General features: G+C 34.9%; 1 protein-coding gene across 2 annotated transcripts in view; it reads left to right on the forward strand.

The window, feature by feature from the left end:
* The first annotated feature begins 4,665 nt into the window (after positions 1–4,665).
* Positions 4,666–16,616, forward strand: part of LOC149804186 (uncharacterized) — a 32,780-nt gene continuing 20,829 nt past the window's right edge. Inside the window, exons 1-2 of one of the 2 annotated variants that reach the window (XM_089954173.1) lie at positions 4,666–4,784; positions 13,293–13,405. In XM_089954173.1, coding sequence (XP_089810299.1) covers positions 13,322–13,405 — 84 coding nt within the window. In that variant the 5' untranslated portion in view covers positions 4,666–4,784; positions 13,293–13,321. The remainder of the gene's footprint in view (positions 4,785–13,292; positions 13,406–16,616) is intronic. The other variant, XM_089954172.1, reaches the window with a different exon arrangement.

A 16,616-nucleotide genomic window follows, 5' to 3' on the forward strand; every position in this document is an offset into this window, starting at 1 on the left:
GGAAAGAACCACCGACCCACGAGAAGCTACTGGCAAGCTTTCTCACATACCCACATTAGCCGAATCCGAGACTCGAACCCACGCAGACAGCGGTGAGATGGCAGTGATTCGTAACGGAGAACGCTTTAGACCACTCGGCCACTCGGGGCCCCTTGCAGATATGGTTTTATAACATGAATCTGGTATAATGCAGGTATGTTTCGTTAACACGACTCTGGCATAATAATAATAATAATAATAATAATATTGAGGACTTTGTATAGCGCCTAATCTTTAGAAGCTCTAAGCGCTTTACAACATTAGACAACACCCATAACATTAAAGCATATAATGATATTATTACAAAAAAACAAACACCATGAAATTAGAAAACATAAAAACATGCTGAAAATATTTAAGGTAGGAAACATTATTAGGTCTTTAAGTTTGTTCTTGCAGTCGAAATATGTGAGTTTTAAGATCACTTTTGAATGGGATCACTGTGTCTTTGTGGCTAAGTTCAGTGGGCAATTCGTTCCACGTTGCTAGGCCCTAGTATGCAAAAAAGAACGTTGTCCATATGACTTCGTTTTTATAGTGGGAATAATGAGTATACGATTGTCAGAAGAGGAGCGTAATTATCTTGCTGGTGTGTACACATGGGTGAGGTCGGATAGGTATGTTGGACTCGAGTCCGTCATTGAAACGTAGCACAGACAACAAATTTTATGTTTGATTCTGGATCGAATGGATAGCCAGTGTAGGGTACGGAGCAGCGGGGAGGTGTGCTCTGATCGTGGTACTCTAAGGATGATCCGAGCAGATGTGTTTTGAACTTTTTGAAATTTCTGGAGTAGATATTGAGACGAACCAGACATAATTGAGTTACGATAGTCCAGTCTTGAAAGTACTAATGAACACAAGTGTTTAAGTGGCATCAACTGAAAGATATTTGTGAATGGAGCTGATGCGTCTCAGCTCAAGATATGCAGCCTTGCATATGTTTATGACTTGTTGGTGCAATGTGAGAGTACTGTCCAGAGTAACACCTAAGTTTCGTACTGACTGTGAATTTAATGTAGGTGTTGCTGATATTTATTGTTTGAGGTAAAGGATGCGAATGAGAAAGTCTTTGTTTTGCGATCAGAATAACGGATAACGCAGATATGATTTGGTAACACAAATCTAGCATATAACATGAATCTGGCATAATGCATGTATGCTTTGGTAACACATTTATGGCATATAACATGAATCTGACATAATGCAGGTATGCTTTGATAACACGAATCTGGCATAAAGCATGTACGCTTTGACGACACCAATCTGTAATATGCAGATATACTTTGATGACACCAATCTGGCATAATGCAGATATACTTTGACAACACCAATCTGGCATAATGCAGATATACTTTGATGACACCAATCTGGCATAATGCCGGTATGGTTTGATAACAAGAATCAGGCATAATGCAGATCTACTTTGATGACACGAATCTGGCATGATGCAGCTATGCTTCGACAACACAGATCTGGCATAATACATGTATGCTTTGACAACTTGAAATCCACTCTTGAGGCCACTGTATCGTATGTAGGCAAATCTGCTGAGACACCCACTTACCACTAGGTTAGGTTCCACTAGAAATCCAGTCTTGAGACCACTGTATCGTATGTAAGCAAATCTACCGAGACATCCACTTACCAGTAGGTTAGGTCCCACTAGAAATCCAGTCTTGAGGCCACTGTATCGTATGTAGGCAAATCTACTGAGACATCCCCCTACCACTAGGTTAGGTCCCACTAGAAATCCAGTCTTGAGACCACTGTATCGTATGTAGGCAAATCTACCGAGACATCCACTTACCACTAGGTTAGGTCCCACTAGAAATCCAGTCTCGAGGCCACTGTATCGTATGTAGGCGAATCTACTGAGACATCCACTTACCACTAGGTTAGGTTCCACTAGAAATCCAGTCTTGAGGCCACTGTATCGTATGTAGGCAAATCTACTGAGACATCCATTTACCACTAGGTTAGGTCCCACTAGAAATCCAGTCTCGAGGCCACTGTATCGTATGTAGGCAAATCTACTGAGACATCCACTTACCACTAGGTTAGGTCCCACTAGAAATCCAGTCTCTAGGCCACTGTATCGTATGTAGGCAAATCTACTGAGACATCCACTTACTACTAGGTTAGGTCTCACTAGAAATCCAGTCTCGAGGCCACTGTATCGTATGTAGGCAAATCTACTGAGACATCCACTTACCACTAGGTTAGGTTCCACTAGAAATCCAGTCTTGAGGCCACTGTATCGTATGTAGGCAAATCTACTGAGACATCCACTTACTACTAGGTTAGGTCCCACTAGAAATCCAGTCTTGAGGCCACTATATCGTATGTAGGCAAATCTACTGAGACATCCACTTACTACTAGGTTAGGTCCCACTAGAAATCCAGTCTTGAGGCCACTATATCGTATGTAGGCAAATCTACTGAGACATCCACTTACTACTAGGTTAGGTCTCACTAGAAATCCAGTCTCGAGGCCACTGTATCGTATGTAGGCAAATCTACTGAGACATCCACTTACCACTAGGTTAGGTTCCACTAGAAATCCAGTCTTGAGGCCACTGTATCGTATGTAGGCAAATCTACTGAGACATCCACTTACTACTAGGTTAGGTCCCACTAGAAATCCAGTCTTGAGGCCACTATATCGTATGTAGGCAAATCTACTGAGACATCCACTTACTACTAGGTTAGGTCCCACTAGAAATCCAGTCTTGAGGCCACTATATCGTATGTAGGCAAATCTACTGAGACATCCACTTACTACTAGGTTAGGTCTCACTAGAAATCCAGTCTCGAGGCCACTGTATCGTATGTAGGCAAATCTACTGAGACAACCACCTACCACTAGGTTAGAGCCCACTGGCAATGCATCTGTTTGTAATGTACAGATGTATAGGTCGTACATTTACAAAATATAGACGAAAGTAAAAGTGTGCAGAGTATAATATTCATAGGGGCCTTCACTTGTAAGAATCTATGGAGAACGTATTTAGTGACAGTTATGTTATTCCATTTCATTTTTATAAGAATTTTACCGTGGCATACCATGTTGAAAATGCTGAGCGTTCTGATATTCAACTCAGTATAGCCTATAAGAAAAGGAAACATAATTCATTTTTAAGCCGTTTGAAACACTCCTTTTTGTTGTAGACATCATAATTTCCTGAAATGGGAACCGGCTTATGACGATTTTATATAACGTATTTATTTTATGGCCGAATGACTGTTATATACGCCTTAATTAACAACATGAAAGTATGACATTTTCTGGAGTTTTCGTCATTTTCAACTTATCGTCAGCACTCCTGCAAAGGAGACAAGGTCTTCAGCATTGAAAATATTTACCAAAAATTTCAGCTGTCAAGGATTTCATGTTCTTTTTAGGTATGTAGTCGTGAATTTGTAACTTTTGGAAAGAACAAGAATTTCTGATTAACGATTGTCTTTTGTATTTTATTTGTTTCAAAGTGAATTGTGAACTTTAAAATTAGAACGACTAAACATTGCATTATCCTTAAATATATAAATTGTGTTCCTGTTATTGAAGTTAGACGAGTGTGGATAAAATCCAATACGGGGCAAATTTCTATATAGCATTGTAGACAATTTTAATTATTTTTATTTTACCTGTCTCTATCACGTTGCAGCCTCTCACTGAATTCAGTGTCGGAGAGGGCTACAGTTTGGGTATGCGCTTCGAATACCATCATGACGATCAGGTTTCGAGATGGTCCTGTCCGACACTGATCGACCTGTCCGTCACTGTCAGACATGTCCGTCACTGTCCGACCTTTCCGTCACTGTCCGACCTGTCCGTAACTATCCGACCTGCCCGTCACTGCCCGAGTGCATTTAACTTTTAAGATTAAGACTATGACTTCAAACTTCTATATTAATAACATATTAATAGATTTTCCGGACACTAGTATAAACTTCTATATTAATAACATATCAATAGATTTTCCGGACACTAGTATAAACTTCTATATTAATAATATATTAATAGATTTTCCGGACACTAGTATAAACTTCTATATTAATAACATATCAATAGATTTTCTGGACACTAGTATAAACTTCTACATTGATAACATATTAAAAGCTTTTCCGGACACTAGTATAAACTTTTATATTAATAACATATAAATAGATTTTCCGGACACTAGTATAAACTTCTATATTAATAACATATTAAAAGCTTTTCTGGACACTAGTATAAACTTCTATATTAATAACATATTAAAAGCTTTTCCGGACACTAGTATAAACTTCTATATTAATAATATTATATCCAAAGCTATTCCAGCCCTTTTATTGGGGCGGGCGCTCAGATTTCTTTCAAAAAATTTTTTTCCCCGTCCTGCCTTAATAAAATTTGAAAAACAATATTCATTCTGCGATTTATAGAAAAAAGGAAACTTTATATTTATTGTATTATTTGAAAAAAGTAATTAGCTTAAGGTAAAGAAAATAAATAAATCATGGACTAAAACAAATTCCCAATCTCCTTCCCCCGTACCACTCCAACGACAAAATGAAACTAACGGTCCCTAATAATCGTCTATAGTAAAATGATTTCTCCTCGATAAGCAGAGCGCATGCTTGTAAAGTTCAACACTTCCGTGTTGAGAGGGAACTGTAATATTTGTGTTTTACACCAAAAACAATGTGGAAACAACCGGGCCAGTTTGCTATGAATACGTGATCTCCATGAAAACGAGTAGGTACTGTAAGAATGACATACCAGGTGGCTTTAACGTCCAGATTTCCTATGGGGCTTGCTGGTTTAGGTGCAAAAGGTCGTGCTACTGAGTCGAGTCTACAAGTCACTGAATCACTGATGTTAAATTTCTGTTTCTTTCACACGTGAAACAGATCTTAATAGAAAATGTGAAGAAAATGGGAATATGTACACAATGTCTACATACATTTTTAAAATTCTGCGTCATTTCATATATAAATGTCATGCCATTTTTGTTTTCAGAGCGCCGCAGTGGCTCGTTACAAATGAAATTAGGAGTCTTGTGGTGAAAGAGGTATATGTTAAGATGTTATAAAAAATTGATCCATTTTTGATTAAAGTTTATGTAAGTTTTACATTAGGATACGAAACTAGGATAAGCTAGCAGGGTTGAAAAAATAGTGGTGAGTTGTTTCTTCCCTTGTTGCATGTCTTGACCCCGCATACGTCTATGCTATCCATTGACCAATACTCTTAATTTAATTTATATTAAGCCCAGGTATGTTATAGTATTCCCGTATGTTCCCATTTGTTTGTACCACATACAGATTTTAAGTAAAAAAATTTGTCAAAAGATATAAAAATGCACAAAACTTAGCCATTTCATTCATCAATTTATAATTTCTAACCTGGTTCCTACCAGGTGGCTTCAGACATTGTCATCTTGTTTGTGTATCAAACCAAATGGATGCTATCAATTTAAACAACCAGACAGACAGACAGCAGCTGCTCACTCTCCTTTTCTGTTTTTTTTTCCAGAAGAGTCCATTTTCAGGAAAAACTTGCCTGTATCTGATACTTGCAATGTCTAGTTTTAATATTTCTAAAAAGAATTGAACAAAATAAAAAAAATGTTAACTTTCACATATGTGTTCCAAGGAATGTAATTCCACAAGTTATGGAAATTTAAGGAATTATTAACAGCTTATTGAAAATGGATCACATCTGTTGTCTGAAAAAATACACTGGCACACACAACTATGGTGTTAAAGAAAAGCCTAGTTTATTTTGAACAATGCAGAAGATGACATTGTTAGAGATCCCCTGGTGACATTCGGGTTGGAAGTTATAAATTGATGATTGAAATGACGTAAGTATTTTGCATTTTTTTTAATATTTTTGTATGGTAGTACTTACAATTGGGATGATAAGAGAATATTATAGTTCAATAAGTCTGGTCCTAATGCTGCAGTAGTCAGTGGTCACATTACCAGACAAAGTAGGTGACTAAGTCACTTAAAAAATGTAAACTTTGCCTTGTTATTTTAGAAAAACTCAAATGACTTCACCCTGTGATTTCTTAGACGTACATTGAGTGACAGTAGTTATGACTTTTGAAATGCTTCCTCACTGTAGCCTGGTATTTATGCTAGTTCTGACAGTGCTTTGTTGTAGCCTTAGGCAAAATGTATTGTATTTGGTGTTGATACCAATTGCGCAGACAATCAATCTCTTCCACATTCACAGGCATGTGTTTTAATATCTGACCATTAACCCTTTCCTGAGCAATTTATAACTGCCCAATTTCCACAGGTTAGGCCTACCATTTAATGATGAAAAACATAAGTTCTGTTTTGAAACTTAAACATCAATATGTTATTAGCAATTTGTGTTTTAAGAATAGAATTGGTGAGAAGCACTTTCTAATTAAAATTTTAACAAATAAAGATTTCAACTGCCATGTTGCATTGTTTTCTTAATAAAATTAGTTTGAAACTGTAGGTGAACCTGTATTGGTGACACTGTTGTGTCTAAGTTGTACCACTTCATGAGATTATGTTTTCATAAATAATTTGGCAAATAGGTTAGGGAAAATGTTCAATTCATAGAAAGAAATTCAGAATTTTATGTGATAGAAGATTTAGCTTAAAAATATACTTGTGTAGGTCAGAAATGTATTGAACAATGCTATTTTGTAGAATGTAAAAAGTGCTGTAACTTTTAAGGTCAAGTTTTTTTGACATTACTTATTTTTGTGAAAATACAAAAAAAAGCAGTGAAGCAAATATTATTTAACCAGTGCATGACATTGCTACATGTACACAGATAATAAGACCATAAATTTGCAATTTTGATGATAGATGGATTATTGTAATGAAGTAGAAAGTGAGTGTTTATATGAAGAAAAGTCCTCTTTCAAAAAATAGATGTGCTCGCATGTTAATGCATTGCATGATATGTGTTCTTGGTTGTATCAATTTGGTTGGAAAGAAAGGATCAAAAGACACCAAGACAGCCAACCCAGGTTGGCCTTGGCGGGTATTGCAGGTTTATTGTAGCCCATAATGTAGCCATTAGAAGACCCTCCTCCCTGTACTATTATCTAGTAATGCTGTCAAACTCATTCAAAGTCAAATGAAAAAAGAACAACACCCTTCCAGTATTAGAATCTGGTTCTACCATATGGCTAGTGGATACTTTACCATACTTAGGACAGATTGGCTTATACTGTCTCATATCTAATCAGGGTTAGGGTTAGGGTTAGCATTTATTCTGCAGTTTCCAACACCAAACAGTGTTCAAAGGTTGCCTTTTGGTATGAAATAGAAATCTATAAACATATTCAATGAGTTTCATTGGTATCTTAAATAACTCGATTAAACACAGAGTCATGAAATATAACAATATTTACTTTTCATAAAAACAGGGTAAAAGAAATGGCCTTTATTCTGTATAGTCCTTTGGCATGCACCTTTTTTGAGAAGATAATGGGTTGGATTTTCATCATTACACATCATTTAGAAGAGTTATGGGTTGGATTTTCATCATTACACATCATTTAGAAGATAATGGGTTGGATTTTCATCATTACACATCATTTAGAAGAGTTATGGGTTGGATTTTCATCATTACACATCATTTAGAAGATAATGGGTTGGATTTTCATCATTACACATCATTTAGAAGAGTTATGGGTTCTATAATGTCCACATTCTCTTTACTTTGGTTTCCTAACACAGGTTATTCTAAGTAAGGCCCAGCTAAGCAAAGTGTAGTGAATGGGTCCATTTGTGATGCACCCGTCATTGATAGCCTTTTTGTAACACTGGTTACTGTAGTGAATGGGTCCATTTGTGATGCACCCATCATTGATAGCCTTTTTGTAATACTGGTTACTGTAGTGAATGGGTCCATTTGTGATGCACCCATCATTGATAGCCTTTTGTAACACTGGTTACTGTAGTGAATGGGGCCATTTGTGATGCACCCATCATTGATAGCCTTTTTGTAACACTGGTTACTGTAGTGAATGGGGCCATTTGTAATGCACCCATCATTTATAGCCTTGTTCAGAGATCTCGGAAATGCTTAATTGCGCGTATTTTGGACGCCAATTTTTGATCTGGGATGCAGAAAATCACTGAGGCCGGAGTCCTCTGTACACATGTAATAGGTGTGCGGCAAAATTCAAAGACTTGCCAGTCCTGCTTCAGCCACCTGCTTTTGTGGGAAGCTGTGCTGATTTTTACAATGACAGAATTCAGTGACTAAAAGACCCCTTGATCCATACATGTTGCCATTTTATAAGAGTACATAAAAAAGAACATGATGCAGTAGCTGGGCAGCAAGTTCAAAGGCTTTGACTGGCTGGTGGATGGGAAAATGTGCTGATATTTACAGTGATTGAATTCAGAGGCAGAAAGACCCAGAGATGTACATGTGGTCATTTATAAAAGTACATCAAATAAACAACTTTAGCTTTCGTTATTATGTTCATTTCCAAATGTAGCGGAATAAGCGGTGCACGAGACCTCAGCATCAAGACATGTTGAGACTTAGACAAAATGCCATTCATAAGTGGGTGACAAGTCGCCTAAAAATGTAAACGTCGCCTTCTTTTGTTAAGAAAGCGAAAACAACTTCGCCCTGTGATTATTTAAGAGGTACATTGCCTGACCATACCATATTTTTTAAAAATGCTCCTCGCCTTAGCCTGGTTAGTTCTAGTGTTGTAGCGAAATGTATTCATCAAGGCATCAGTAGCTAGGCCTAATTTTTAAATATCAATTATGTTGACAAACAAACTCTTGCCCATTCACAAGCATTATGTTTTGATAGCTGATTGACCATTAACCCTTTTCTGAGTAAGGTAGCAACTATCGATTTCCTGCATGCTATCATTTGATGATAAAACATACAAACATGTGTTTTAAGATCAGAATCGGTGATCTGGATATATATTAACTGCCTCTTATACACTATTTTGTCATAAAATTAGTTTGAAACTGTAAGTGAACCAGTAGGCCTAACGGGAAATAATGGCAGATGTGGCTAAGATTATTAGATTGTCTGTTTTCTTAAATCATCCGGCAAATATATTCAGAAAAAATATTCAAATCATTGAAACCAATGCTTAGGTATTATTTTATTACAGATTTAACTTTAAAATGCAAGTTATGTAGGTCACAAACATATGGGACAATGCTATGTTGTGGAATTCGCGAGATGCACTTTAAGGTCTAAGCTGTTTTCTGACTTGACACGTATTTGTGAAAATACTAGAAAAAACAGCAAATCAGATACTATTTATTTGCCTAAAATTACCACAAGTACGTATACAAATAAATAAACCATAAATTTGCGATCCTGTCAGTGGACTGTTGTAATGAAGCCATATTATAGTGAGTGATTACATTACTAAAACCTTCCCATCTAAAAACAGATACACTCACGTCTGTGTTGATTTTGTGGGAAAGAAGGGACTGCAATTTTTGATGGTGGGACTCTATTTTTACCAATGTTGGAGTCCTGGACTCCTAGTTTTAAAATCCTAGCGAGACCTCTGCTTGTTGTAACTCTGGTTACTGTAGTGAATGGGGCCATTTGTGATGTTCAATTTCTGTTGAAGTACATTTCAGTTGCTTGGAATGTGATGGAAGCCAAGAAGTCCAAAATCAATTAAAAGGATAATAAGTATATTGGATGTCTAAACACTTTATTCAATATTGGTATGTTTTTATTTCTTTTGTTTAAGCATGAAACAAAGCTGTCTAAACACTTTATTCAATATTAGTATGTTTTTATTTCTTTTGTTTAAGAATGAAACAAAGCTGTCTAAACACTTTATTCAATATTGGTATGTTTTTATTTCTTTTGTTTAAGAATGAAACAAAGCTGTCTAAACACTTTATTCAATATTGGTATGTTTTTATTTCTTTTGTTTAAGAATGAAACAAAGCTGTCTAAACACTTTATTCAATATTGGTATGTTTTTATTTCTTTTGTTTAAGAATGAAACAAAGCTGTCTAAACACTTTATTCAATATTGGTATGTTTTTATTTCTTTTGTTTAAGAATGAAACAAAGCTGTCTAAAAACTTTATTCAATATTGGTATGTTTTTATTTCTTTTGTTTAAGAATGAAACAAAGCTGTCTAAACACTTTATTCAATATTGGTATGTTTTTATTTCTTTTGTTTAAGAATGAAACAAAGCTGTCTAAACACTTTATTCAATATTAGTATGTTTTTATTTCTTTTGTTTAAGAATGAAACAAAGCTGTCTAAACACTTTATTCAATATTGGTATGTTTTTATTTCTTTTGTTTAAGAATGAAACAAAGCTGTCTAAACACTTTATTCAATATTAGTATGTTTTTATTTCTTTTGTTTAAGAATGAAACAAAGCTGTCTAAACACTTTATTCAATATTGGTATGTTTTTATTTCTTTTGTTTAAGAATGAAACAAAGCTGTCTAAACACTTTATTCAATATTAGTATGTTTTTATTTCTTTTGTTTAAGAATGAAACAAAGCTGTCTAAACACTTTATTCAATATTGGTATGTTTTTATTTCTTTTGTTTAAGAATGAAACAAAGCTGTCTAAACACTTTATTCAATATTGGTATGTTTTTATTTCTTTTGTTTAAGAATGAAACAAAGCTGTCTAAACACTTTATTCAATATTAGTATGTTTTTATTTCTTTTGTTTAAGAATGAAACAAAGCTGTCTAAACACTTTATTCAATATTGGTATGTTTTTATTTCTTTTGTTTAAGAATGAAACAAAGCTGTCTAAACACTTTATTCAATATTAGTATGTTTTTATTTCTTTTGTTTAAGAATGAAACAGAGCTGTCTAAACACTTTATTCAATATTGGTATGTTTTTATTTCTTTTGTTTAAGAATGAAACAAAGCTGTCTAAACACTTTATTCAATATTGGTATGTTTTTATTTCTTTTGTTTAAGAATGAAACAAAGCTGTCTAAACACTTTATTCAGTATTGGTATGTTTTTATTTCTTTTGTTTAAGAATGAAACAAAGCTGTCTAAACACTTTATTCAATATTGGTATGTTTTTATTTCTTTTGTTTAAGAATGAAACAAAGCTGTCTAAACACTTTATTCAATATTGGTATGTTTTTATTTCTTTTGTTTAAGAATGAAACAAAGCTGTCTAAACACTTTATTCAATATTGGTATGTTTTTATTTCTTTTGTTTAAGAATGAAACAAAGCTGTCTAAACACTTTATTCAATATTAGTATGTTTTTATTTGTTTTGTTTAAGAAATATACTTCAACTTAATTCATTGAGGTATCTTGTGAACACTTGAAAAGCATAAACTGAATCATAATCATTAAGACATTAATCATGCCTTTTAGAATGTGTCAAACGGCCAAGTGACTAAGATTAAATTGTGGTGCATTTGATTGTACAGCTCTGTAAGCGGAAATATTCTCACAATGATCAGTTACTATTAGTGGTATATTTTATGACCGTTACACCAGTTTACCCGGGTATTTTTCCCAGTGGCAATGGTAGTTTGTCACTGTACAAGTACATCGGTAGTTTTTACAAAAATTCCCAAAGAATCTTGTTAGGACTTTAAGGATTGTTACATCATGTTTTCATTCTTCATGACAAAATAGTTAAAAAATTACCTTTTGTTTACAAAACGGTTGTATCTGTATCAAATTAATGGTGAATATGATGGATATAGTTTTATTTATGATTCTTTAATCACAATTTTGACACGTGTCACATATGCCACTGTTGACAAAATGGAACGTATGCAAGTTGCAACATATTTGGGTCCAAAAAAATTTCAGATTGAAAAAAACTGCCATGCATCATGTTTTAGTTATATACTAGCATATCTGCATGTGTTACATATATTTATTCCTATGTAAGACTGAATCATCCTTCGATTTTCTGGAGTGCAATTGTTTTCTGTCTGAACTTTACGTAATTTTGTATGACTGCTAAATATTTTCTCATGTTTAGTAAATGTGTTTTATGTTTACATGCTTTTTCCTGATACTTATCTTGCCCAGGTGTTGGCGTCCCACTTGGAATTCCCTGTCCATTAGGTCAATAATGTAGCTTGAAAATAGTAGGCTTTGGTATCAACACTTCTTCCATTTTGTATCTATAGACTCTCTAATGCCAGCATGATGTCTTTCACAGCATCAGCTACAGTGCAAGTATATTCATCTCACTGTAGTTAGAGCTTTTAGATTGCAATTTGTTCAACAATTAACATACAAATTCATTTACTCTAAGGTACTAGCCGTCTAATTTTTGGGAGAGGGCATTGATTTTCTTTCGAGCTGAAATCTTTTCTTTTATCTCAAGATAACTAATATTTCTTTCAAATAATATCATGGATATACGGTATTATTTTGATATATAATATGGATATATGGTATTATTTTGATATATCATGGATATATGGTATTTTGATATATAATATCATGGATATATGGTATTATTTGGATATATAATATCATGGATATGCGGTATTATTTTGATACATAATATCATGGATATATGGTATTATTTTGATAAATCGTATCATGGATATATGGTATTAGTTTGATATATTGTATCATGGATATATGGTATTATTTTGATAATAAATCAGAGCACAATATTTTTCCAGCTATTGACAAATGGAAATTTAAACAAAATAATGTCATGTCCCTACCTCAGAACATTAATGGTTGGTTCCTAATATAATTATGGTTTATTCTGGCACATATTACAGTATTTTCAGAAATACCACTGTATACCATGGCAAAAAGTTTGTATTGGTAGCTAGCTCCAATTTCTATCATTTCAGATGTACATGGATCATCAAGAATTTGAACAAATATCATAGCTTATATTGATCAAATGCACCATGATTAAACATTAAATTGCTTACAACAGGAGCAATGCCATTGTTTCACCTAGGGGTGCAAGATTGACAGTAAAAAAATATCACCTTGGTGTCAGAACTGGGGGTCAGATTGAGCAAAAAATAGAAACCTTGGTGTCAGCACTGGGAGTTCAGATGAAACATTCTGGGGTCTCTGGTGCACAAATGACTCTAATGGGAAACTCAGAATACACTAACAACTTTGAACTAAATACTTACAAATTGTTTTTTTGTAATTGGAACCCGCTAAAAATTTATTAATTTTTTTAAATTGTTTCCTCAGACACAATGCTTTTGTAGAATTATGTCTTGTAACTTTTAATAAATGTCTTCTTTCTTCACTGCAGAATTACCCTTTGATCATGTGTAAGTGAAGATGAGTGCAGATAGAAGACCATCTATCAACGATATCTGCGGCCAGTTACCTTACTTCCACAGAAACTTTAGGAACACAGATGAGGTAAGCCAGTCTCCTCAGTGATGCATTAACCAGTTTATTTCTACAAGGCATGTTTTTACTTGTGTCCACATAGGTCTGTGGGAAATAAATTTTGCTATCATGGAGCTGCATTTTTCAATAAATCAGGAAAAATTCACATCCTGTTCCCATTGGTTAAAACCTGTGTTGAAGAAATTGAACCAACCCAGCTATCAGTCTGAGTATCAGTTTTATACTGCTAACATGGCTGCAGACACAGAACATTTTGCACATTTTAAACTTATTTCTTGCTAATGTAACATATTGATATAAAAAATGTAGGCAAAGATAAACTTTGCTGTGATGCAAGCTGGACCAGGAAAATGGAGAATCTAAATGAAACTTGTCTTTTTAGCTGACCAGGTTTTACAGCCAAATGATTTATGATATGGCATTTGTCGATCATTTGTCTGTCAATAATTGTGTTGTCTTTGTTAACATCGGCTTGCTATCACTTCAGTCCATATTTTTGATCAAACACGGAATGTGGGCTTATGTCAGCAAAAACTCTGATGAGTTATCTAATAAATGATATCGACAGAATGCCAATAAGGTGATCTTGCATTAGATTAGCTGACATTGTTACCACTCTCTGACAAATTCAGTAATGAGTGATCCAACTTGAGATATAGGCTTATATAATGAAGATCTTGGATGGGTTGGATAATGATTGAGATCCAGTCATGCTAGTTTGGTAACCTTGCATCTGATGGCAGACCTTTTTACCGCACTGGAAACCACATTTAATGTAGATCAAACTTTAAAGATATATGCATCAGCAAGATCCACACATACTATTTGGAGATCTTGCATCTGCCTGACACATCCTGTATCATGCTCAATCCATGTTTCTTTTACCAGTCTGGAAGCAATATTTTTTTGCCTGAGTTTGATCAAGTTAAAAATGATAGTCCTCCATGATCAGAATCTACACAAGTTTGATAACGTGGGGTATCCACACACATTAATGTGGGGATCCACATACATTAATGAGTGAGATCCACACACATTATTGCAGGGGAACTACACACATTATTGCGGGGGATCCACACATTAATATGGGGAATTCACACACATTAATGCAGAGATCCATCCACATTAATGATGTCATCTTTCATGTGATTGGCTTAGTTTGATAATGGGAGGAATCCACACACATTAATGAGGTCTTTCATGTGAGTGGCTTAGTTTGATAATAGGAGGGATCCGCACACATTAATGAGGTCTTTCATGTGAGTGGCTTAGTTTGATAATGGGAGGGATCCACCCACATTAATGAGGTCTTTCATGTGAGTGGCTTAGTTTGATAATGGGGGGAATCCACACACATTAATGAGGTCTTTCATGTGAGTGGCTTAGTTTGATAATGGGGGGAATCCACACACATTAATGAGGTCTTTCATGTGAGTGGCTTAGTTTGTTACTACTCAGTATTTTTGATAAAATTTTGATCAAACATGGAAAGTAGGCTTAAAGTGATAAGATCTTGGATTAGTAAATTGCACTTTAATGAGGTGAAAGTACATCAGATTCATTATGGAGAGACTCTCATGGGCCCCTCACACCCAAAGTTACTTTCACACCCCAATCTACTATGGTTAAGGAGTTCTCTCAGAGGTATAATAAAGGCTAGAAGTTTTCCAGGCAACATAAGGGATTGTCTTTTCCCTGTGCTGAGACATTAGGTCTCAAATACCAGTTATAGGGTAGACTGCCTGGCTCTCTAAACCTTCCCCTTGGACTTGGGAGTATCACAAGTGGGAATTTTGACAGAGACCTGGGCTCGCCTTCCAGTTAAGATGTTGGAAGTGCTGGAGCTTAAGGCCAATTTGGTTTTTGCTATTGTCTTTCATGTTAATCTGTTTTCCTTCACATTTTCTTTTCCACTTGATAACTTTAGAGCTCTTTCAGCTTTTGGTCTGAAACCTGGTATGCACTGAAACCTGTTATGCAGCGAAACCTGTTATGCAGCGAAACCTGGTATGCACTGAAACCTGATATGCAGCGAAACATGATGCAAGTTTTTTCCTCATTTATCCATGCAGTGTTAGGCTTCTGAATTCTCAGTAGTTGCAGTATTTGCCCCCCCCCCATATATACATAGTTATTGCTATCATAACTTGGGTGTAAAAAGTGTAGTCTATGTATTACATGACAGAATTACAGCACATATGAAAAAGATACATTTTTACAACTAAGCTGGTTCTGCAGCTAGTCAAAATTCTTGTCACAAAGGTCAAAATCAATTGGGATTAGAACCAGAATACAAACACAAAATATACTGAAAAATTATTTATATTCAGCACTTACTTCAACTAGTCTACATGTGTAACATGGCTGAATGATTGTGAACTGGAATTTTGCAATGATGATGGTCAGGTGCTCAGAGTGCTGTATTACATTACTCATCTTCTTCTTTTAAAGTTTGAAAAGCGGTGTTGATTTGTCACTTTTTCTGATGTGACATGTTTTGAAGTTTGAAAAGATCCATCTGCTTTAACATTTTCCAGCATATAACATCCACAACTGACACTGTAAAACGTTTCACTTATCATCAAAATCCATTTTATTTAGAAATGTGGAAATATAGACTGTCCACTAACTAACTAGCTTTTCAGTAAAATGAATTTATTAGGCAAAGTTCACTGTTGAAGAAACCCATTGATTTTCTTAGAAATGGGGCCATATGCAGTTGTTATAAATAGCAAATAAGGAAAGTACTTTTACGCTATTCTTATGCAGTTGTCACCTTTTAACAATATTCTCAGATTTTATGAGTGGAATTAAAAAGATGATAATAAAATGACAAAAACAACTTTTTATTGCTGTTCTCATGGGTAGTTTTGAAAGTATTCTAGATTTACTCACGAGTACTTTTAGAAGCATTCAAGTTGAATTCATGGGTATTTTTAAAGTACTCTAGATGTACTCATGAGTACTTTTAGAAGCATTCAAGTTGAATTCATGGGTATTTTAAAAGTATTCCAGCTGTACTCATGAGTACCTTTTAAACGTTACAGGCACTTGTACTTCTGGTGAGGTAAATCAAAAGGACTTGTACTTAAGTAACCCTAACCCTGACTTTTACTTAAGTAACCCTAACCCTGACTTGTACTTAAGTAGCCCTAAGCCTGACTTGTACTTAAGTAGCCCTAAGCCTGACTTGTACTTAAGTAGCCCTAACCCTGACTTG

The sequence above is a fragment of the Sinohyriopsis cumingii genome, chromosome 3, assembly GCF_028554795.1.
Source record: "Sinohyriopsis cumingii isolate HCF-2022 chromosome 3, ASM2855479v2, whole genome shotgun sequence".
In the NCBI taxonomy this organism is placed as follows: domain Eukaryota; kingdom Metazoa; phylum Mollusca; class Bivalvia; order Unionida; family Unionidae; genus Sinohyriopsis; species Sinohyriopsis cumingii.